The sequence below is a fragment of the Odontesthes bonariensis genome, chromosome 9, assembly GCF_027942865.1.
Source record: "Odontesthes bonariensis isolate fOdoBon6 chromosome 9, fOdoBon6.hap1, whole genome shotgun sequence".
NCBI lineage: Eukaryota > Metazoa > Chordata > Actinopteri > Atheriniformes > Atherinopsidae > Odontesthes > Odontesthes bonariensis.
The window spans coordinates 7,781,659-7,806,125 of NC_134514.1; the positions used below are offsets into that span (position 1 = coordinate 7,781,659).

At 44.6% G+C, this 24,467-nt stretch overlaps 1 protein-coding gene across 3 annotated transcripts; it reads right to left on the bottom strand.

Moving 5' to 3' along the window:
• Positions 1-40: 40 nt before the first annotated feature.
• Positions 41-24,467, bottom strand: bcl9l (bcl9 like). 3 transcript variants are annotated; one of them, XM_075472913.1, is made up of 11 exons: positions 24,075-24,467; positions 9,952-10,028; positions 9,463-9,869; positions 5,615-5,734; positions 5,132-5,306; positions 4,897-4,981; positions 4,696-4,719; positions 2,200-4,591; positions 2,043-2,080; positions 1,826-1,946; positions 41-1,738 (listed from the first exon to the last, which is right to left on the bottom strand). In XM_075472913.1, exons 3-11 carry the CDS (start codon positions 9,782-9,784, stop codon positions 573-575), a joined length of 4,443 nt encoding a protein of 1,480 aa, XP_075329028.1. In that variant the 5' UTR covers positions 9,785-9,869; positions 9,952-10,028; positions 24,075-24,467; the 3' UTR covers positions 41-572. The 3 variants fall into 3 exon arrangements, with proteins under 3 accessions (XP_075329028.1, XP_075329026.1, XP_075329027.1); XM_075472911.1 differs by having other exon boundaries at positions 1,826-2,080; positions 24,075-24,457; XM_075472912.1 differs by lacking the exon at positions 4,696-4,719 and having other exon boundaries at positions 1,826-2,080; positions 24,075-24,455.

Consider the following 24,467-nt stretch of genomic DNA (forward strand, 5'->3'; position numbering starts at 1 on the left):
GTCTGTCTTATGAAGGAAGCAAAAAATAGCCAAAACAATATCAGATTGTTATTATTCTATTTTTAGACTTCTATTAAAACACAGTTATACAGAACAACTGCAAACAATCACAAATTGCATCTTATGTACAGCAACTATATATATTATATATATATATATTATATATAATATATATATATATAATTCCTTTGCACAACAGTTTGGTAGTTGGACAAAATAAATCAATGATATTAAAACAAATAGAAATTTGAGGCACTCCTCTCCTGACTGCCACTCTGCTCCCACAACAAATACACAGATTGTTTGAAAATTTACACATTTTACAGTATTTTAGAAAATGGCTTCAAATTTGTTATTGAACAGTGTTACAGTGCTTTTATATATTCAATTTTTCAAATCAGTTGTAACTCAAAATTTGATGATTATCGCTGATTTGTTTTTTGTTTTTTTCATCTCCTTGACAACACCTACAAGAATAACAATGAAATATCTGGACACAATGGGAAGTGAATGCTTGGTTTTTTTTTGTTTGTTTGTTTTTTTGTTTTTTTTTCCCAGTTTGTTGAGCCGGATCAGAAGGGCATATTGGCCATGCCTCCAGTGCCATAGCCAATGGGACCTTCCAAAGACATTCCCCGCTGTCTGAGAGACTGTGGACCCATCATACCCGACTGCGGGTGGGGAGGGGCCCGCATGGGGCCCTGGTGTCCAAAGGGCTCCCCTGGAATTGACACGCCTCGCTGTTTAGCCTGCATCATCATAATGTTTTGCTGTGTCATCATATTATGTGGGTGCTGCTGAGGGGGCATCATGCCGGGGTATGGATTGGAGGGGTGATGGAGAAGGCTGTTGGCCATCATGGCTTGCTGTTGTTGGAGTTGCTGCTGAGGCATCAGGCCTGTCCTACCCATCATATGCCCAGGGGGACACATGGGGCCCAGTCCCCCACCAGACACCATACCCCTTGAAACCCCCTGAGGAATGCCCATGCTTTGGCGTATTCCACCATGTGAGGGGTGAGGTGGCAGCTGCTGCTCGGCCATACTCTGCAGGCTTGCTAAGTGGGGATTGGACGATGGGCCGCTGCTGTGCTGTGGGCCTGAAGACAGCTGCTTGAGGAGCTGCTGTGGAGTATGTTGCTGGGATGGTGGCCCCTGATGTGGATTCTGATGTGGATCACTCTTGGGGAAGTACTGAAGGGTGCTACTGGGCTTATCAGAAGGAATGATACGGGAGAGATCAAACTCAGGGATCCCTGTGTGGGTGGGTCGTATGACTTCACTTAAATCCGGACCATCGCTCATAGGCAGAGAGCCAAACGAGTCCGAAGGGTGAGAGGAGCGTTGGTGAGGATGGCCTTTGCTAAGCAAGTGTAAATGCTGATGTGGGAGAACATCATCATTAGATTGAGAGAAATTCTGTGGCATTCCTCCAATTGGTGAGTGCATGGGCCCGTGTGATGGAGGCTGCATGCGAGGAAAACATGCCATCTGATTCTGAGGCAGCGGTGATATGTTGCTGGGCCCCATTCCATCAGGTCCTCCTCCTCCCATGATGACAGAATTCATGGCAGGCATGCCCATGTGGTTTGGGGATGACAGCACAGGTCCTGAGGCGTCATGGGAAAGGTGCTGCTGAGCTTGGTTGACAATACCCATGGGGCTATGTGGATCACTGTGGGGACCAATGGAGCCCTGGGAGACAAGCATCTGTGATGTCTGTGTATTCCCCATGTGTCCTGGTGAGAAAACAAATCAAACATTAAAACGATCCCTTTTTAACCCATGTGTTATCCGTCTTTCACAGTATGTCCTTGTTTTCATACCTCCAATACTGACACCAGACAGAAGAGGTCGATCTGGTAGCATCTCATCATCAGAAGTGGCGATCGTTTTGATTGCGTCATGATAGAGAGGAGTAGAACTGGGAACAGCATACTTGGACATCTGGGACATAATAAGGGATAAAGGATTCTGAGATGGCGGGGCATCAGGAGAGGAATTAAACGGCAAACTGGGATTCATTGAGCCTGGCTGGCTTACAGGGGTGGAGTTGGAACTCCTTGGAGGAAGTGACGGGCCTGCGAAGAACATAGAAAAAATTATTATTATCACAGCAATAAAAAGGAACAGCATTCATTATGATCAGAGAAGACAATTATCTGACCATCAGCTCTTTTGAGCTTGAATTGGAGTGTACCTGTTTCGGTGGAGCTACTTCCTCCATTACCAATTAACTTCCCAGTGCTTGGACCACCTGGACTTGGAAGAGCCGTTTTAGGAGAGGCCCACCCTGGAGATCCCACTGCCATGACTGGAGACTTGAGTCGTCCAGGAGAGGCAGATGGAGAGTGCAACCCAAGGCTGGAAGACCCCATTATTTGAGGAGATTTCACTGAGGAAGAGCATGGAGTCCCAGCACCAGATGCAGGGGGAAGAGGGGGGTGGTGCCCTGCTGAAGAGAGTGGCGACTTCAGTCCAGGAGCAGAGGGGGAGGGTAAATGAGGAGATGGTTTCTGATTGAGCGATGGGGACTTGAGCTGGTGAGGAGGCCCTGATGGGGAGCTCAGGGGGTTGACACCGACTGACATGTCAGAGGCGTGCCTTGGACCAAGGTCTGCTCCTCTAAGGCCTCCAGCCAGCGGCATGTGACTAAGCCGAGATGTAGCTCCCATTTGATTGGGACCTGGCTGGTCAGGCCCAAACATCTCAGGGCCAGGTTGTTGAAGATAGGGTCCATCGACCGGTCCTCCAGGGAAGGGACCATGACTTTGAAATTGGAAGGTGCCATCAGGTCCCGGGATCATTCCCTTATTTCCTCCTCTTCCATTTTGCGAAGAACCCATTCTTGAAATCTCTCCAGTGCCAAATATCTCACCTAAAGACGCTCCGCCTGCATGACCACCTCTGAGCCTCTGTGACAGCATCAACTGCTGCTGTTGCTGAAGATTCATCTGAGGGTTCATGCCCATTGGGACATTGCTCCCTAAAGGAGAATCCACCAAGTCTCTCATCTGAGGGCCCGCTCCAGGAGAGCCCATAATCTCCCGTGAACCAGGAAAGTCCATGGGATCACCTCTACCAGTAAGTGGACCCCGGCCCATACCCAAATTAGGAAAGTCTGGGCCCCCGAGACCATCCATAATTCTTGAACCCAAGTTTCCCTGTTGCTGCTGTTTAGCTAATCTGTCTAATTCAAACCTGGAAACACCCTGCATGTGCCGTTTCTCCATGATCCGAAACATTTCCTCCCTTGTTAACAGCTCTGGGTCACCTTGCAAGTGTTGTGGAGGCCCACTGGGGTAGCAGCCATGAAATTGACCACCTCCACTGTTGTTGGGCATATCATCAAGCCAAATCATTCCCGGACGGGAGGGCCTTTGGGGTCCTACACCTTCCATTGATAAACCCCCTCCTGGACTACAAGGGAAGCCTCCTCCCCCAGGCTGTCCTCTCTGGATCTGTCCGATGAACCTTGGGCCACGGGGTCCCTCTTGGTGCATGTCCAACATTCTTCCATTTCCACTCATTCCACCTCCCATCATATTGGCAGGACTCCACTGTTGGTCTCCAGGTTTGCTGTGGTAGGGGGGAGGGGGTCCTCTCATCATCATAGGACCTCCATGCATGCCCACCTCAGTCATCATTCTAAAGTGCTGGGGATGTGCAGGGGGCTGTATTTCCTGTTGTCGTCTCTTTTCCTGGTAGTATTCCTCTTGAAGTTTCCTCCAGGCCATTTGCTCTCGTGTGAGCCCTTCTGGCCCAAGTAAGGGACCCATATCCTCCCCTGGTGAAGCCATTTGGTGAAGTGGATGTTGTGGAAGGCTATGGTGAGAGTCCATTTCAGGGCTGTCAAGGGCTGCTCCACCAAGGGACTGTGTTTGAGAAATTATGGACTGGAGGGGCTCTTCATATTTCTTCATCGCACCCACAGGAGCCAAAGCTGACGATAACATATTACCACTACTGCAATTTCCAGAGTTGTTAGTACCACTGTCAGTTTCCTCAATACCACTCCTATCAGCATTGTTGTTATTATTTAGGTTGGATGGGTTATTTGGAGCATTGCTGTTGGTGCCTCCTGGTTCTCCAGGGCCTCCTCCTGCTCCACTGCGTAGAAACAGCCTCTCTATGTCTCTAAGGGTCTGCAAAGAGCGCTCTCTGTGCTCAAGCTGCTCCTTAGAAAGGCCGTCGGTGTTCACTGGACCACTCCGCTGGACTGCATCACTCTGTAGGTGTGTGGATAGGATGGAGGGACTCCCCGATGGGGATACAGTAGCAACAGGAAGTGGCATGCCTCCTGTACAATCTCTATTTCCAGGATCTAGGCCTACAGGTGTGGCCGTGCTCCCTCCCTCTGACCTGTGGGTGGCAGCGCTGTTATTGCTGGAAGCTCTGCCGGGTCTGGTTTGAGAGGATTCATTATCAGACTGTCCTGCTGATGACGGTGTCCCTGCAGGAGGAAACGAACCTCCAACTCCTGCAGAGGCTGGTCGTGGAGTTCCACATTGCGATTTAGGGGTTGCTGAGGGTGGAGAGCTGCTGGAGTTTAGCTTCTCAGACAGGCTGGAAAGCTTCCCTGGTAGGTGGCCCTGTTGCAGGAGAGTTGGAAGTTATTAAAATGCCATTACTACACCTAGGTTCATTCTCTCCTTCTCTCTGTCTGTTAGCCAGAAAACACATTGTAAAACTTTACCTTTTCAGTATCATTCAAAGCAGACTTAAGAGAAAAATAGAAACAGGAACAATGAGATAAGTGAGATAAAAATAGCTAAACAAATCAACCGTGCCACTCAGTTTGCACCTGTGCTCTTCACCGTGGAAAAACAGATTTACCCCCCTTTTAGTTGAACAGGTTTAACCACAAAGAAAAACATCTTTAATTTGGGTGTCTGACCTGCTCCAACTTGGAGTGTGGAACATTTTGCTGGTGAAACAGAAGGATGGAATCGGTCTGCCCTTTCATTACTGCCTCAGCAGCACTGTCAAGCAAATTACCAAAAACACAAATCAACTAATCACTGAAGTTACAATTCAATCTTAAAATGTATTTCTTCACAAAAACTAAAAAAAATTTCTATTTGCATCTTGTTAACAGACACCTGACTGTCATGCCTGTGAAGACTTCTCACCTGTTTGCTAAGCTGGTTGTGAATACATAAACCACTTGCTGTGAAGGCTGAGGTGGCTCGGCTTTAAGCCCTGGTCCCACCCCGCATCCCATTATTGGACCCCCTGGTTCAGACAAGTGTCCTGCTGACAGGCGATCAGAGAGTCCCTGGATAGGACCCGCCAGCCCTCGTTCACCTGGGAAAAATCACAAGGCATTAGTTCATCTCTTGGCATTAGTAGCTTGGATCTCAATGTCAACACTAATGCATCCATTTGGCTACAACACTGTAACACTAGATGGAGCTAAAACACATGTAAAGTCAAATCAGACGTAAGTGATAGTATTCCAGGCTGACAGCTTCCTTCAGTTTTTCACTGTATGGATGACCTGATAAAGCTCTTGCAAAGAAATTAAAGCAAAAACTTGGCTGGGATTTTCTTCTTTTTTCATCACAGTTACACCATTGTTAGTGAGGATGATACATGCATGTGGACAGACTCACGCTGGGCTGCAGCATGTGGCTTGTCTTCGTCATCCGTGTCCGGTCCAGAGCACCATTCATCTCCACTGTATGGCTGTTTCTTTGTCAGAACGCAGCGCCGCTTACTGCGCATAACACCCTCTAAAGGAAAGCACACACAAATCGACATTTAGACTGTCAGAATACTTTCCTTTTAAATCCTAAAATGTTATGGTCTTTGGTCAGTAGTCACCTATGGTTCACACCTGCCAATGTTCTTCTATTAACTAATTAAACATTTACTTGCTGAAAGAGAGCACCTCAGCTTAGCGTAACTAATTACTTTAAATCTGAACAGGATAGAAGTCAGATAATGATGCAGCTAATTACCATTTTTAATTAGGATTAAGTCATGTTAGTAAAACAATCAATAGTTAGGTCAGGTGTAATTATGGATTACTTTTAATTACAGCTAGTGTACACACACACATGCAAAATAGTTTGATATATATATATATGAAAATAACAAACTATTTAGCATTTTATTTATTGGTCAAGCTTTCTGGCTTTGTAAAAGATGCCCCCCCCAAAAAAAGATTAATTAATTAATAGTTGTAAGGCATTTGGCAGAGGTAAAATAAATATGGAATCACCTTGTATTTTGCATTTCTACAACAAATTTCTGCACAAGTCTATATATGCAAATGAGTCTGCAGTTCAAAGAGAGCGCTTGCATAGCAACACCCTGTTGCACCTGAAGGACTGACAGGAAACATGGCCCCAAGAGAGCTGTCAGTAGAAACTATGAGAAGAAACATTGCCTCAAGGGGGTAATTCAACAAAGAGTGGGGCAAAAGAGGTTGGTTGCTCCGAGTTAAATGTGTACAAAATAAGTACAAACAAAATGGGGAGGTTGTAAAAGGGAAACATACAGGTCGGCCGAGGAAGATATCAAAGGCAGAAAACTCAAAGCAATGTGCCTGAAAATTAAGAAGACACAAACTAAAGAAATTAAAAACAAAATGGGCAGTCGGGAGTCAATGTTTGTGACCGAACTGTAAGAAACTGGTGAAGGAAATGGGATTTTCATTCAGAGCAGCCAAAGCTAAATCATCCTGAACACCTGAACAGAAGAAGGTTACAGAGGGTAATGGAATCACCAATCTGCTTTGGCCAAGGGATGATGCTGGAACTTTAGTTTGATGTAGGTCCAATAAAACATACAAGATGACTGCCTGAAGAAAACAAGCACATTCCCAAAATCATTGACGATTTGGGGTTGATGTCAGGTAAAGGAGCAGGTGAGATGGCGGCCATTACCTCTACAGGAAATGCACAGGTAGACACTTTTCTCCTTCCATCACTCAAAAGGAGCATTGGTGATGCCGAGCCAATTTTTCAGGATGATGAAGCATGGTGGCACAGAGCAAAGAGCGTTCAAACTTTTCTTCACGAGAGACGAGTCGACTCAGTGACATCACAGATTCAAGAGTTCAAATTTAGGGTGGAAACCAGCTCCGTGACGAGGCTCCATCCGGCAAAGCTGATCCGTAACTGCGACACAAGAAAACTGAGACCTGACTGATGATGAATATTGTTTTTCCATTCGTTAAGTTCTCAAAGAATTCAAGGCATCACAAAGGCCGAAGGAGGTCCGGCAAAGCATCAACTGGGATTCTTTTTGGTTCATTTTGTCATTTTTTTTCCTTGACTTGATTTGAATAAAAAGGGGAAAAAAAATGCCAAAAAGAAAACATTTTTGGCATTTTACAAAAGTCAGAAAGTTTATCTATTAAAGCGGCAGTAGGCAACTTTTTTTTAGTCATATTAGCTTGAACTGTCATGGGATTCTGGAAGTAGAATATTAAATAGGCTGTTTAGGAAAAATAACGAAATCTGTAGCTCCCTCTGAAGCCTGTAATTATGCTTGCAAAAACCGAGCGCTCCCGGCTGTTTTTAACCAATCACGTTAGGGTGGAGGAATCCTACCTGTCAATCACAGCTTGTGCACACGCTGCTGAGCGTGAGTCTGCCCCAGCTTGTGTGCGCTCACACTGGTGTGAACTCACGTGCACAACCTCGTCCACAGAGGGGGAGGGGTTTGGGGGGCGATTCGGAGCTTGTTAGAGGTTGGGGGAGGGACCTGAAAGTTGTATCAGTTCGAATTTTCCGACTTTAGACTCGCAATTTTGAAAACTTGCCTACTGCAGCTTTAAATAGAGAAATTTGTCATTTTGTTCCTATTAAATAAACATCCTCTGTGATTGTTGACTAAGTTTCTTACCAGAGCTGTACATATGACACACCAAGTATCAGAAATAAGGGATAATGAGCAGCTGTGTTAATCTATGCATTGTCATATATGCTTTTACACCATGCTAAAAGAAGCTGATTACAACAACACAAAGCATGGCTTTACACAGTAACCTACGGGCTGCGTTTCTCACCAGCAGGTTATTTTGACCGGTGTAAAAGCGGCTTTATCGTACAGTGTTACCGACTCAATGCAGGAAAGCTGCCTTCCCATACATACACCAGATAATCTTGGGTATCCAAAGAGTTTAAAAATCAGTGAATACACCGTAATACAGTCCTGTTTACACTGGTCAACACACACCAACATGTGGCTCTTGAGAGTAATGTGACAATGTTTAATCAGCATTCAGACCAGTGTCATTTGATATTTGTTTTGGTCTCACATGGAGGTTCTGAAACTTACGGCAACAACTCGCAGACAAAAAGAGACGGGACCGATCCTTTCTTTTTAAGAAGCTGCCTTCAGTTGGCTTGCTTTAGCCGGGGGACCCACGTTAAAAACAATCATTTAAACACACTACTTTAGGTGTAAAAATGGCAGAAGAAAGGAAGTTGCCATGCCAATGCAGTGGAAATGACAGCAGCAGAAGAACTGCTACCTTGTCACTATGGATGACCTTTGTTATAGTTACCAGCAGCGGCTGGTTTATCTAGGAAGTTCGGCTATTGATCAATGTCATGCTCAGTGCTTTCCGCAGAGTCTCTGTAGGTTTCCAGGCGGATTTGAGGAAGGAGTCGGTCTACTTTTGTTTGTCCAAAAAAAAACCAAAAAGGTTATATGGAACCAGGAGAGATTTATCTAAATGATCCACTCCATTTTCCTTTCTGTGAGCCTCTGTCGTTCTGTGTGCTGGAACCACACCTCTCCCTGAGTGTGTGTTTGCGTCATGCTCCAAACTGTTTAACACAATCACAAATTCTGAATTCTTTAGGCGCTCCTGCACGATTCAGTAAAATGTAGAATACTAGATACTATAGAATAATTTGTGTATTTGTGTGTGTGTGTGTGTGTGTGTGTATTTAAAGGTTCAAGTCATGTACAGGAAGCCCAGATGAGTTTCACTGAACACATTAATGTCATCTGCAACCAAAACCTCACATGACGACTTGAATAAACAACAGCAAACAAATGCAAATCGAACACTTTTCCCAGAACTACAAGCACACAAATATTTGTCTACACACTCAAGTCCTGCTTTGATAAAAGGACTACCAACTTTTCTCATCCCCACGGCCCGTCTCTCCCTCCGAGGGTTTTTTTTCTTTCTTTTTTAAAATCTGGGACACGTCACTGCTGTGCAGACATGGCACAAACAATCAAAAGCCAGGGGGAAATTCTGATGCTTCAGTGAAAGGTCAGGGCATTTCAGCGATAGAGAAAACAAGTCTGTCAGTCCTTTCAGTCCTTGTATTCACTTCCTGCTGTGGAGGAGGTGAATGTACGTAATCTGGTGTTTCGGGTAAAGATCTGGCTGATAGGAGGTTAAAGGAAGTGAAATGTATATTTAGAACAGGGCCGCACCATCTTTAAGCTCCAGCTGTTGTAGACTTATTTCACACACGTTCGCCCTTACCTCCTTTGGCATCGGTTTCCAGGACTGGAGGAATGGCATTTCTCGATTCGCCAGAGTCGATGGAGACGCTTCGCTCCCGCTTTGATTTGGTTTTCAGCATCCCTCCGACGCCGCTCTGCGATTGACCGACAGCCTTCAGCCCAGGGTTGCCGAGGGAAATCTGGCTGGTTTTGACTCCATGGCTGCCGGGACCGACTCCCTTCGAGCCCAGGTGTGCGGCAGCTCCCTGCTGCTGAGTCTGGTGGTTCACATTGGGTACCTGCGATCGGCTGTCGCTGCTGACCTGCTTGCCATGATTGGCCAGTTTATTGTCTGTGTGCATTTGAATGGCTGGTGATCGAGGTGGATGTCGGGTTATGGAGAACTGCTGTGCCTGTTAGAGGAGCTCACATTGCTCACGGACGACACTGATGGAGAAAACAGAGATATCGGTGTTCCGCACTACAATTTCATTCCAGGTCTTTTAAACTTTATAGTGTGTTCACTCACCTCTTCTCACCGAGACGCTCAGCTGACACTGCCATGTTTCTTTGCTCTCCAGGATGCTTCACTGACCACACACACATCTGGAAGACAATAGTACAAGAATGCCATCAGTGGAGGCAGATGGCAACCTTAGAGTCAGAGTTTTCTGTCAGCGTATGCGTCCTCAGCCTGTGAATCAACAGCAGCTTCATGTGTGACGACGGAAAAGACAGAAGAAGCAATAACAGTGATAAGAAAGCAAGGCCAAAGAGATCCTGGGAGGTAACTGGCCCTTTAAGAGAAAAAGATTAAAACAGAGTTGGAGCTGGGGGAGGGACCTGAAACTCAGAAGTAGCTCAGCAGGGTTTAAGGTCCCACCCCCCCGACCAAACACTTTGCAAACCACAAAAACTCCAGCGCACATTCTACAGCATCGTGCAGCAAAAGCCTTCCTCTCTCCCTCAATCTGAGACTCGTTCTCTGTTTCACACGTGAAGCACAACACAGGAATAAAAAGTCATTACCTGATAACGACAGATTGTAGCCGATTCACACAGCAGCACTGACACACTTCATCAGAATTATTCACATTTGCTTTTCACCAATCTCTGCTGGACTTAAAAGCCAAGTGGAAAAGGACAAGGACAACCCCCCCACCCCAGTTCTCATACATCTGCTCCAGTTCATACATAGAACAACAACAGCCTTAAAGTGAGCAGAATTCAAGCTTAACATTGAGAATGGGGGGCATTTTCCAGCACATGAGGCTTTATTCTGGGTTCAGCTCCATGGCAGCAAGCTGACGCCCTTTTGACACCACCACCTGCCTACGTCTGTAACCTCAAGCTTCTGATTTTAACCTTTGCCACTCGGGTGGGCTCGTCTGAGGCAAAGAATTTGCATGCAAAAAAAAAAAAATAAATAAAAAATAAAAAATAAAAAAATTCCCTTTTGATTGTATCTCATAATAGACTCATATGAGAAAAACATGAGTCTATTCTTCAGAATCAGCGTGTCTAAACAAGACCGTCCCACACCTGTTTCTGCCGAACAATAGTTGGTCAAAACCGTTATCACAGCCTGTTCAAAACAAACACGGAGCCCAGGTATTCGGCTGACATAATCCAGATCTTCTGGAAACATTTCCACTGGCTTCCATTTTTGGCCGATGATACAATCCCACAGCGCAGTGAAGTCAGCTGTCCCGCTCCAACCAAACCATCTGCACCGCTTCCTCACCTTGACAGGTGATGGTAAACATAAAGCTGCAATTAGTCATTAACCCACGCCGGCTCAAGTCAGCACAGAGAGGCGGCTTGTTCCCCGGCTGAAGACCTCATCACTCATTAACTCAAAGTGGGACAGTCCAACGTCGCTCCTGTTGACAAAGTGTGACTCACTTGCTTTGTGCAACAAAGGGGGAGGCAGACTAATCATATGGTGAGACACTGACCTTCGAGTGGACGCTTACGAAAAGATAGGCCTATCTAAAACGAATGCCAGTATGGTGGATATCAAGCAGGCTCATGGCCATTTCTGCAACAGCTGACGTCATAACCAGTGAATCAAGGGAAAAAGGGAAAAGGACAAAGAATTTATATGAACTCTACTTTAATGTAACAGGACTTCAAGGGTCATTGACGTCATTTTTATCCTACTTTAACAATCTGTAGTCATGGAGTTCAGCCTCAAACTACCACTATCCCACACCCTGCCACATCTTTGGAGTCTCTACAACCACAACGAGCTAATCTACTGTCTTCTTTTTCAGACAAAACACGTCTAAAGATGACTGAGGAGATTTTAGGGTCTCTTCATAAATGATACAGAAACCACTAACAGCATTAAAGTGTGGTTTTTAATCATTATTAATGTGGGATTGTGTGAAGTATTTATGAATAGCCAGTAGGTGTTGGAAGGATCTTCAACAGTTGCATTTCTAGGATGCAACATCATCAAATATCTCCGAAGGACCCTCTGAAGGCCTTAAACCCTTCATCTGGTGAAGTTTCAAGGACGCTTCTTTTCATCCTCTGTATTCTCAAAGCACCCACAGTCCTTTGTGCACGTCAAAGTCAGATTAAAGATGAACTATGGTTGTATTCTTGTTTTTAACAGGATTTCATACCACTGTGAAGTTGTCGGTATCACAATGTGTTCAATCAAAGGCCATCAAAGCACAAAAAGCCACTTTAAATGTCTGACAGCTAATGGCTAAAATCTGGTGTGTGCGCCCCGATCTCCCCCAGAAGCAAAGTTGGTGTCACAACAGCTGGTACTGTGGGCGCTTTGGTGTCATATCGGTCGGTTGTGCACTTCTTGATCTTTGTAAGCTGGGGTGCAATGCCCAAGGGCATGTTAAAAAAACAAAAAAAAAAAAACAAAAGGAGGAGCTGCAGGGAAGTGCAAGCAGATCTGTCACTGCAGGCGTCTGTACACCCAAACCCAAGAAGGTACAACTATGGCTGTGTTCGAAACTGCATACTACTCCTACTACTCATACTAACTTTTTGAGTTAGTATGCGAGTTTGAGTAAGCGAGAAGTTCCCGGATGCATACTAGATTCGCCGAAATGTTGGGTATGCATCATGAGGTTACTACTCATACTCAAACTACCCAAGATGCAACGTAACGTGACGTCGCCGATCGTCATTTCCTGTCAAAACGGCAGTTTCAAGCTAGCTACAACAAGGGTAGGTTCACTTCCTGTTTTCAAAACAAAAGCACTAATTGTATGGTAATGGCTTTCCCTATGATAAAAAGGCAACGGGTATTTTATTTTGTGAAAATAACCTGAAGTGCGTTGCTCACTACGGCTAGCTTTAGTAGCGCCGAATTCGTGGGAACAAAATTGTAAACAGCCGGTATTTTGTCAGGTTTTCAACACGTTGGGGATCTAAACGACTACTTTCTTGCCTGAAAAAGTTTCAAATGTTGCTAAAGTTTACAGAGTTTAGAGCTTAAGAGAAATCAGCTTCAGGCCGGCTGATTTCGGCTCGGGCAGGAGCGAAATGCATTGTGGGTAAACGCTCTGCATCCGTCTGATCGATGAGTATGCAGTATGGAAGTATGCCGTATGCAAGTATGTAGTATGTAGTATGTAGTATGTAGTATGCGGTTTCAAACAGAGCCTATGTTGAGCATTCTCAGCAGCTACACCTACTGTTTGGAAGAAAACTACAGCAGCCCTGATAAAAAGGTGAGAGCGCTGTACTGACGTCACAATTTGCTCGCACCATGACCACTGCAGAGAGCAGAATAGCTGGTTTAAAGCTTTTTAACAGCCATGTCAGTGTGTGAAGGGGGAGCAGCTGATGGTGGAACCCATGTCCATTTGTCAGGGCCATTCCACTGTGTTTTCAAAAGGTAAGGAAGGACGGGTCCATCTTACCACAGAAGTGTTCTCGACTTTGAGGAGTACCGAGCCTGAAGCTAAGAGCCACTCAGAGGGGAGCCAGGAGAAGTCCATGGTCCACGCTGCCACACCGAGCTTCTTCATTTGAGGCCATGCAGCGACAGACAACTGTCTGATGCAAAAGTGATGATTCTGTGACACCAGCTTTCTTCCTGAAAGCACATGTTGATTCGCTGGTGTGTTGCTTTTGTTTGGTGAGAACGAAGAAGCAAAGGCAAACAAAGACTTCTTCTTTTGCACCGGCACACACCGTAATTATGTGAAAAGGCTTTGTTTGCTCCAACCTGGATGATAAAAATGTGACAAATTCACATTTTCTATTCTGCAACATTTCAGAAGTTTTCTCCAGTTTCACCCGACAGCTGCACTGAAGCCGGGCTGCTGACGACTTAGGCTCGCCATCGCAGGCGTTTTGCGTTCCATGTTTGTGTTTAATGCTGTTTTATGATGTAATCATGTTCATCAGCACTGGAAAAAACTCATTAGATACACAGCAGAGCAAATAAAAGACTGCATGTTCTGCAATCAGCTCAGATTTGCATCCATAAAAAGGCTTTGAGTGATGTGACACACCTGGAGTAGCAACAATAAAGCTAATGGGTGCCATCTTCATTACATCCTGACCTCAGCACGCCACGGAATTTAACGCCTCGGCTCGAGAAATAATTACTACTTAATTACGGTGACATTTCACTGATGCATTAAATCCAATCATCCTGGCTGATATGCAATTAATTTACAATAACATAAAGGTAGTAAAATCATTGTTAATATGCCTTTCGGTTCTCTTCCCATCGTATCCAGTCAGTTTCAGCCAAAGCAGGTTTGAACTCATTCATGTTGCTCTCTGGCCTCACAGATCGTTGCCTCCTTTATCAGACAGGGCGTCATGCGTTTGGTCGTTTGAGTTATTACCGGCCAGAAAACATGCTCTCAATTATTAATTCCTGCAAGTTCAAAAGTCAGCCTGAACTCTAGCTGTCCGACCAATGGATAAAACACACAATGTCTGCAGACAGAGATGAACATCACGCCTGAAGCAGAGCTGGCATAAGCTCCATCAAGAGCCAAGTGGAACTGTGCAAAAGAGCATGCTGAGACACATTGGACATGTAGAAAACCAGTATGGCTTGTTGTGTAAAAGGTACTGCTTCTTATGACTAATCACACGTACCTGATGTGTACACAGACTGACTAATCAAGGCTGTGGCGTCCTCCTTATGGAGCATCAGGAAGGGTGACGCATGAGAAAGAGCATTTGACTCTCAGCTTTAATTCAATCTGAACTGCTCGGTAGATGGCGACACTCGTGAACAGAAAACACAAAGGCAAAATATTTCCTTCTGCAGGCTGCAGAACTATTGTACCTCACCAGCTCGCTGTGCTAAGCGTGAGAAAAATAACCACGTACCATAGGAAACACGCTTTAGACTCAAAACTAGAGCCGCAATGTCTGCTGAAATTAAAGTCTATTTAGCAACTACACTTCATGAAAGTAAGAAAATCTTAATTCATGTTATTAATAATGGTGAATCCAAGACTTAAAGACCAGTACTTTCAGCCCAGAGCACAGAGACATTTGAGGATGAGATGCAAAGTGATGCAAGTCAGCTCTGCAGTCCTCCAGACGAGAAATAAAATCAGAACCAATAAAGACGACATATGTGGTGAAAGCCTGTTTAATGTCAGTAAGAGGGCTCCAGAGCCTGGTATTAGTGCACTGTAGTAATGGTCTGCACATGCAGATGCAAGCGAAAAACAATACAGCACGAGAATACATTACACAGAGCTGTCTGGGTAACCAAGTTAAACCCAGACCCCATCAAACGTGGCACGTGCACTAAAGAAAACAAAGCTGCTCGGGGTTTTAATGGAGCAAAAGGGAGCCCAGTGTTTATCTGGGGTACATTTTCAAAGGATGATTCAGTTATCTGTCCTCTTGAATTAATATTCGTCTGCATCAGAGACCAGAAACCACTGCGACTGCACAATACAAGATGAAGATAAAAGATTTCAGTGTGCTTAACAGCCAAATCATACGCCTGCGTCTCAGCCCACCTCATAACATAAGACTGCATTTAACTCACTTAGCTCATGCATGACTTGGGATCAAGTGGAAACTAAAGGATGTCTCCACACGGTTTGAGATTTTCTCCGGAACGCTGCTGCCCACGTTATGCACGACAACCTTTAACGTCAGCTCCAACAGCCGAAGAGCGTTTAAAAAGGAGCATTCTGTGTTTTTTTTTCCAAGGAAAACACTCTGCAAAGTCAAATTATCCAGGTAAAAATCTTCTTTAATGCCACCGTCTGCTCAGTCATCTGAGAACAACAAACAAAGTGAGCAGCTACTCAAACAAAATAGTCAAGGGGCCGACACCGACTTCGATAATGCCTCCGATATGAATCGTCTCAAATCAAACATCTTAGTGCATCAAGGATCTAAAAACTACCATCTTAGCTTCAGGAAGTGCAGGCTAATAAACCAGTTCAATACATCCTCCATCCGTGGACATTATAATGTTCATCTCTTGCTTTTTATTCTCACTTTGGACGTGGCAGTTTGAGGCATTGCTGAATTTCATAGTGGAGATAAATATTGGAAACAGCCCTTGTGTTTGACCCCATTAGGAGAAAATATATCAAAGGTGTCAGGCAGCGAACACATTAAGACAGTCTGTTTCTAGAAATGATATGGGGAGAAATAAAAAGGAATATACCAGATGCAAAGTAAAGTAAAGGCATCAAGCAGGTCCAAAACTAACTGAAACGGGTGATAATTACAGGATCAAAACAAGGCATGCCTCTGATTGCAACAAAGAGCTACTGTGTTAACATCAAGCAAAGACAGAAATGTGTAGTAAACAGGCTACATGTCATCATCACAGAAGCTAAATCAAGTTACTAAGATGGACCGAGATGCATCTGCTAAAGATAATCCTGTCAAACAAGCATTCATTTCAAATGCTGCAGTTAAAATGAGCTTCAACACCGTGCAGCTCTATGATCCACAGTCTTTATTGGCTCAGAGTCGGTTCCAAAGGTTTCCACGTTCCAGTCACTCGTCAGGTTTTTAGGCGCCTGTGACCAGAGGGTGGCAGCATAAGCTGCGCTGCTCAGTTTAACTGTAGAAAAACAACTGTGAGGGACATCCACAAGAGGAAAGAGAAGAGGGCTCTCCTTCAGGAATGACTTTAATGTCTGGGAATATCTGGGATATTCCATCACAACTGGGGAGGTGCAGAAACAGCTGGGGAGTCACCTCGTTTTAAATTTCACCAGGTCAGATGTGACTCACAGCTGTTTCCACTCCCCCTAACGTCAAGAACGTCTTCTTCAAAATGGGATAGCATCACCTCAAGCGAGTGTAGAAACCTCCTTGAGCATTAGTGGAAGTCTTTTGGATCTTTATTGCTTCGAAATGCAAATAAAAACAGCCCTGGAAACCTGATTTGGGGAAAACTCTGGGAATTTTTCAGCCTTGGGCACCAGTTTCCACGATATCACGTTGTTTTTCAACTAACTGGCTCATATCTTAACAGGCATCTGACCACATTATAGAAAGAATCTCTGCAGAAGTCACACTCACCAGGATTGGTTTTAAACGCACGTCATCAAAGAATCAGGAACTTTCCCCGCCACAAAACAAAGATTTAGAACCAAATACAAGAGAAAATTATACCAGGTTAAATGTTATGGACCATAAAAACATCCTGCAGATTATTCAACATATTACCGACATTCAAAAGCTTTATAAACAGTTAAATAAATAGTATTTATACCCACACAGTCAAACTGTTGGGCCATACCAGAGCAATCCTGTCACAAACTGAATATTGAATACGGCCTTTAGGTCGCTGCTGCTCTTCCATCAGGAGGGAATAAAGTTTTGCTCACTCACTCAGCAGACGTGGTGAGGAATAAAATGCTCCTCATTTCCCTCCGCTGACATTTGTGTAACTTGTTTGAAAACTAATTCAATTTAAAAAAAATTGGATCATGTCCAGATGTCTCCAACCAGCGTTCTAAACAAATAAGTGGAAATAATTCAATGAGTTTAAAATCCACAACGCATGATCTTTACGTATGAAGCCGGGTCATTTACGGCTATGAAGATAAGTGCACAAAATGCAGGCCAGCACACGCGAACGTGCACAAACCCACACGGCTCTCTGATAAAGCCGGACATTTAAAAATCTTTTCTTTTTTTTTTCAAATCATGGAACCTGCTGAGAAGCTCATGCTGTGGTGATCAAACTAGGGACACACTACAGCGAATATAGAACTTATAATTGCCGTGTATTTATGAGGAGGGTGCATGGGAGATTTGGAGCTCCTATTTAGTCCCAGTGGATCACACAGAGCGGTTATTAATAGACCACGAGAGTCCTGGAAAGTCGGGGCCAACAGAGAGAACAACATGAAGCCCAGTCTGAGGCAGATATGTCTCAGTGCTGCTGTGTGGAGGCTCTGAGCCTCAGCGTTTAGCAGCACTGATGAATGAGTAATGTGTGTGACATGGGAGCGCGTACAATTACACCGAGCCCAGACGCTTGTGACATCAGCTGAGACGCTTGTGACATCAGCTTGTTAACAAACTGCATTTGCCCTTGGCGCCAGTCAGAATGTAGCCTAAAAGAGGGAAAATGAGTTAAATGTGCTGGGTCACTTTGAGCCCTCACTTAGGACAAGGCCACGGCTAACACAACAAGTGTGACTGCTGAAATAAAACCTCAGTGGTGGAGCGTGTTCCGGCGTGGCCTTAACGAGCTGTTCTTACCGTTTCTGCTTTGTTTTGCTTCTGTTGACACAGAAAACCACTTCAGGTTGGAGGTTCGTGCTGCGCGGTGCTTCATCTTAAACAGCGTCCACTATCTCATGTTGTGTGTTTGACTTTGATTATTTTCTTTCAAAGTGTTTACAAGAAAGAGCACAATCAGAACACTGCAGTGGTTTTTCTCCACAGAGCTGGTGAACTAACAGCAGATAACGCTGTGTCATAAACTACAATAAATGCATTTTTAAGGGCCTCCTCCTTCCTAATCAAACATTATCAGGTTGGTTTGGCACCATTTTTACAGAACTGTTTTGTCACAAACATCGTTTTGACTCAACCTTATCATCAGTTGCTTCAAAATATTTCCATTCCTCATCCACACGTCTAGTCAACATCCTCCGAGATGACTGCACACATGCCACAGATGCAACTCACAACGAATACGGCTTAAAAAAAGTGATGTGTTCCCCCGACTCTGAAGGACATCAGGGCAAGATGGATCCACTTCAGAATGACTTCAACAAACACAATCATTGGCGGGAACAAAGCTGTCTTCACCTCTGGTGGACTCCTTTACTTGTGTTAAAGGTGTGGGTTGCGTGGCCGTCGTAACGACTCCTTTCACATCCACATCAAACAGGTTACAAACAAGCCCAAAATTGCCACCTTGATCACCACTGGCCACTTTCTGGTAAGTTAAAGATTTCACCGTGTTTCCTCTGGTCAATCCGTTTCTGGGTGTTAAAGAGGACCGTGACAAATGTTACCAAAAACGTTAAAACGGGGACAGTTCGGAGCACTCTGATGTGGGAACACTGAAACAACCGAGATCATCGATGACGGTGAAACCTTCTGCAGTTCGGGGCGCACTGTGACCACGTCGAAAAGCAATTAAGCAGCTGATTGTGTCATCTTGTCAAACTGACATATTTTAGGCCTCTGAAAATATACCAACAATGGGGCCCACACTCGGGGGCCGCATAAAGCTATCAACCACCTCGGTCTACTGATAACTCACGGACAAAAGCCTGAATAAGAGCCGACCTCTGGCTTCCGTGAAAACAGCCCGAGCGCTCTCACCGCCGTGTTCAAATCAAAACCTCAAGGGACAAGAAACAGTCTGAACATACACAGAGAAACACAGAAGAAGACAACCCTTTTATCCCGTGAGCAGAAGCGTTTGATAAGCATTGCAACTTCCGAACCTCTGGAAGGTTAGAAAATGTCGAGTCATCCATCATACCCCCACCAACGTTCACTGCAGGCAACCAAGGGAGACCTAAAATGTGGCGATGCCTCCAAGTTACAGCCAAGGGTATATTTTTAGGGATTATTGGTGTCAGCACCGAACAAATTACAACCTTTGAGGGGCTCCAGTAAAATGCTTTGGAGCTCTGTCTGTAACACAATGTCCCCATCTTTACTCCTGAGATACGGTGGTTTTTTTTAAAAAAAAATTTATGCCCAATCGTGGTGCTGACCTGTTGCCAATTAACCTAATTAGTTGCAACATGTTCCTCCATCTGTTTGCTTTTTAGTACCACTGGTACTTTTGCAGGTTACCATGACAACCAAACGTGTCACAAAGCTGAGTAAACATAGGCCGACCGCACAGGTATGAGGAAGCGGAAGAAAGGCCACCAAGTGCCATCCACAACTCATAACGTCATGAGAAGACAGGAAACTGAAAGGCTTCATGAAGAGAGTAAAATGGGAATCTCTGCTGTTAACAAAGCAAAACCTTTCTATTCTGTAAACAAACCAAAACCACTTTATTCTCACATTGGGACTGGATGGTGAAGCTCAGATAAAAACTGAACTGTGGAACCCTTTAAACCGTTTGCTGTTGAGGAAAATTAAACATCTTTGCACAATCAGATTAAAACTGTAGAATTTTTTTTTAGCCCCCGTGGATCGGTAAAAGTATGACTAAATATCTTTATTCCAAATATGGAGACCAAGTTCCACTTTCAACCAGTAAATTCAGAAGTGTTTCCTTGTACAAAGGCTTGACTGATAAATTAAATTCCCTTTTCATGAACTACATCATTTAACAGCAGTTTTACGCATCACTGCTTCGTTTTGATGTAAAAGGAGACGACGAACTGAGATGTTACTTCATTTTTGCACTGAGGCAAAGCACAATGAGACACTGAAGAAAAGAAGTAGAGGGAGTCGATGTGGATCTTGAACATGCTTTGATCATTTGTGTTCCAATGGGCCGGAATGGATCTAAACACGATCTGTTGGTTTTTCCAGACCAACAACCACCACAACTGGTTGGAAGTGAAGTGTTAAGTAGCCTCCAAATACCTCATTTATGTTTTCGCCTCAGCTTTAGCATAAGGAAGTGCTGGGTTTATTTTTCAGAGAGGGTCAAGGGTTGAATGCTTTCCAACACATTCTGGGAAGAAGTCCAACAAGAGCAGAGAAATCAACGAAACTGCAGCCTTAGTGTGGACAGAAGGCCTTATATTACAGAGGAGAAACAGCTGGGAAGCAGGAGACTGATGGACAGAAGCCATTCTCCCCATCTGCTGAGGAGAGGATGACCAGTCTGTGCAACCAGACAAATAAGATGGCTTTTTATCCAGCTGTGGAGTGAATGTGAAGCAAATCTAAATAACAATTCATAGCAAATGCGTATCAGGCTGTAAGGGCGCGTAGGTGGAAGTGTAGTAGGGTACATTTACCAAGACTGCAACAGACAGCGAAGTAACGAGAAACAGGACGAAGCAAACCTGTCATCTTGGCCTCAAACATAAGAGAAGATAGAGAGGTTTTCAGCTGTTTTTAGCTTAACACCCACAATTTTCATCAGTTCAAATGTTCCGGTCACACTTTGATGCAATAATAGCTTACCCAACATTACAGAAAAACGTTTTTGTGAACTTGAGTAAGTTGTTTTACCGGCTTGGGTTGCCACTTTCCAAAAATGAAGCTGCAACAAATTTGAAAGCAACGCGCGATGCTTCGAATCCGACTGCTTTAGAGTCGTGTTCATGCCCCTCCTCCCAACCAACCAACCGACTTACATGACCCCGGTGAGTCATTGATAACCCAGCACCACAGAAGAAAGTTTTCCTGTCACCATTTACAAAAAGCAGCAGAAGGATAAGATTTACCGCTACAGAAGGATAAGTGGTAACATGAAACTATAAAACAGCTCCCCGTGGCTTACGGTGGCGATAAAGGGGTACTGCATGTACTGAAAACCCGATGCTAGGTGCTTGTATGCGACGACTTACGGAAGTGCAGATTTAGTCTCTTTTATTGCATTTTCTCCAGTAAAGTTTCAGTATCTGTTGTTTCTGTTGTCCTGCTTAAATAAGCAAGACCTTCACTAAAAAATGAACGCTATCTGAATGTTATGTTGCAGATATTGTTCCACATTCATGGTGCACGCACATGTGTTGGTTAAAAGCCGTCCTTGTGATGAATTGGCGACCTGTTCCGGGTGTTGTATATTTGCACTAACTGGAAATAATTTGCACATATTCAGTCCTTTTGGCTAATTGGCAATAGTTAACTAAAGATATTGTAGCAATGGGAGCTCCCTGGTTGTGAAACCTGCCATCACAATTACAGCAGCTTTAATATCTTGAACGCATCTCATCTTATATCTTGAAGTAACAAGTCCAGCAGATACATCATTACATTTTCACTGTGTGTCAGGAGGAGTAAAAAACATAAAGATACCTGCGACTGCAGCCATGTAAGACACGCCCTGTACTGAACTGGATGCTTTCTTATATTCACACTGAGTTATATCACAGTAAAAACATGTACTCAGATTACATTTGTCACCAGATACTTTAGAGTGCTGCAACAAGAAGAAAACAGATGCGAGCATCTGATGTCAACATCTGCTTTCTTGCAACAGTGCGTCTAATCTAAAGGTTGAATCTGTAGCTGTTAGAATTACATCCACAGTTCCACCAAGAGGCATCTTAGTTTGCATGGAGAGGCCCTGCATCGTGCACTCTCACTGTGTCACAGAGCTCACCGTGGTCATGCAATACAGAGTTCAACTGGCATTGTTCTCACTTGACTGAACAAAATCAAGTTAAAGAGCCTGTCTGGTTTCTGCGCTCTGCATCTGCCTGGTGTGACTAAATGCATTGAGGTCGTTTGAAAGTTCTGAGGACCAGCTGACACTGAACTTTCCGCTGACAGGCCCGCATGCAAAACATGCAAAAGATAAGCACACAGAAACAAAACAGCACCGGGATGATAATACGAAACAGAATGCAGGTGTCGTAAAAATGCTTTATCTGTGGGATTAGACTGAGGCCTTGCTTTCGTCTTTAGGCCTGCACAGTGTCTTGGTATAATCTGTTAGGAAACGTTCTCAGTATCACATTATTCTTTCATAGCTCACCTTTACGCTGCTGCCTGTAACTCACCCCAAAGTTCTCAGATCACCTAACCAGATAAGAAACACTTTGTCAGCAGCTCCCCAAATCTGTGTCGGCTCACACTGGAGCGGCTTGTGTGCACACGCATGTATTTATTCATTCAAATCAACTCTGCGCCAATAAAAGATCTTCGTGCTTTGGCACCACCACTGACGTCAAAAATGTCACACTTTTACAGACAAGTGTGCACAAGCCCTTATATGCTAGATTCATTGTGTTGCACAATGTTTCCATCAGTGTCCAGTCTCATTTACATGGGCTCTTGAGCAACAAAAAAAGGCTTGGGTTAATGCTTACATGGTAAGAAAAACTGTCGTGATGAATGAAAAAAAATAAAAGTCCAAAAAGAAGATGCTCAAAGCCGAGAGAGACATTTCACCTCCAGTGGAAAGGAACGTACAGTCCACTGGAGCCCTGGAAGACAATTCGGATCAAGTTGCAAACTCTGTTAGGTGCTATATATAGTTCACTCGGATATTGTAGATACACACACACCATGAGGTGACCACACACACACACACACACACAGAAAGGAGAAGCTGTAGTAGCTCTCTCTGCAAACCCGTTTAAAATGTAGCATTATCACACCTCATTCAACAGGCTGATGGGTTAATATCATGGCTTTAATGTGTTTTCTACACTCGGGTACACCCAAAATTTAAATATATGTGCAGATATGAGCGTGTGCTCAAATAATCAACACCAGCTTTCAGAAGCAGCATGTCAGCTTTCAGTCAAACAAACAAGTACGACTGGAACAGAGGTTCAGATTGTTACTGGTCCCAACATATTAATCTCATTTCACTGCACAGTTCTGCTCTGCTTGTGCGTCAAACTGCATCACAACATCTAAATTAATAGAAGCCAACTTAAATGTATCAGGTGACATTAAATAACACTGACCAACAGTTCAAAATAATACAGAATGAAGTGTAAAGCAGCTGTGGAATCAGCGGCTCGTGTCCCTACACGCGCGCCGTGGGTCTGTGGAAGTGACAGGTATCATTACGCAGCCTGTCAGCCACCAACACGGTTTAGCCGTTTAGCACAAAACCCATCAAACGCTGCTCTGATTGAGTATGCCAGATTAGCTAGCTGACAAGCTAATGTTGCAAATCTACACATCTGAAATCCAAACAGTCTCGTAGACAGACTGAGGACGGTGACACATAAAGTTGAGCAAGCACCGCATTCTTGTGAGGAGAATTTAAGGACACATGCCCCTGACGTGAACCCCGGCGCTCCTGAGCGGAGACTTGCTGCGCCAGCCAGCTCCACGGGCTAACTTAGCATGCTAATTCGTGTCTTCGCTAGCCTACTTGCTTGTAAGCTGACGTTGCCGTAGCACACATCTGCAAGCGAACCAATGCTAGCTAATGGGATTTGAACTTTGTTATTGGCTTGCTAGCGACGCGCCGACTTCCTAAAAAGAAGAGAAAGTTGTGCGGGTCCGCACGAAAAGAAAGACCGCTCTGAAACGAGCGACATGCTGGCAGTCCTCGGCAGTGACACTGTTGTGAAATGCGGTGTACTCTACCTCATTTGGCTGCTGTCTGAGATCAGAAGAGGCCGATGTCAGGACTGACGGCCAGTCGACATTCCCCGGAGTGGCCGCCGCCGCCACCGCTTGCTCCGCTCGCAGTATCACTGCGCAAGATGGTCCCGATCCTGTCGTTTGATAAGAAAGGAGCTGCTGCAGTTGGGCTCAGATGGTGATAAATAACATCGGCATGTCTACGCTGAAGTTTCGCTTGAAAGCAGAGGACGCGTCACCTTGCAGCGGTTCATGACTCCCACTATTCAAGATGAAGAAGGGCAGGACGTTGCATTTCTCTGCGAGTCCATATCACTCCCAGCCGCTGACGATAATTAGTGTGGCCACACGGGCATCCGTATGTCACCGTGCTGATATGTCATACTGGACTTCTGT

What these genes read in the sequence shown, in the direction of transcription:
- bcl9l (XM_075472911.1), bottom strand. Translation starts at nt 9,784, where the DNA reads ATGCACACAGACAATAAACTGGCCAATCATGGCAAGCAGGTCAGCAGC. An exon ending in GCCACATGCTGCAGCCCAGC is followed by an intron (nt 5,307 to 5,614) that starts GTGAGTCTGTCC and finishes GATTTTTCCCAG; the next exon opens with GTGAACGAGGGCTGGCGGGT. An exon ending in AAGTAGCTCCACCGAAACAG is followed by an intron (nt 2,081 to 2,199) that starts GTACACTCCAAT and finishes TGTTCTTCGCAG; the next exon opens with GCCCGTCACTTCCTCCAAGG.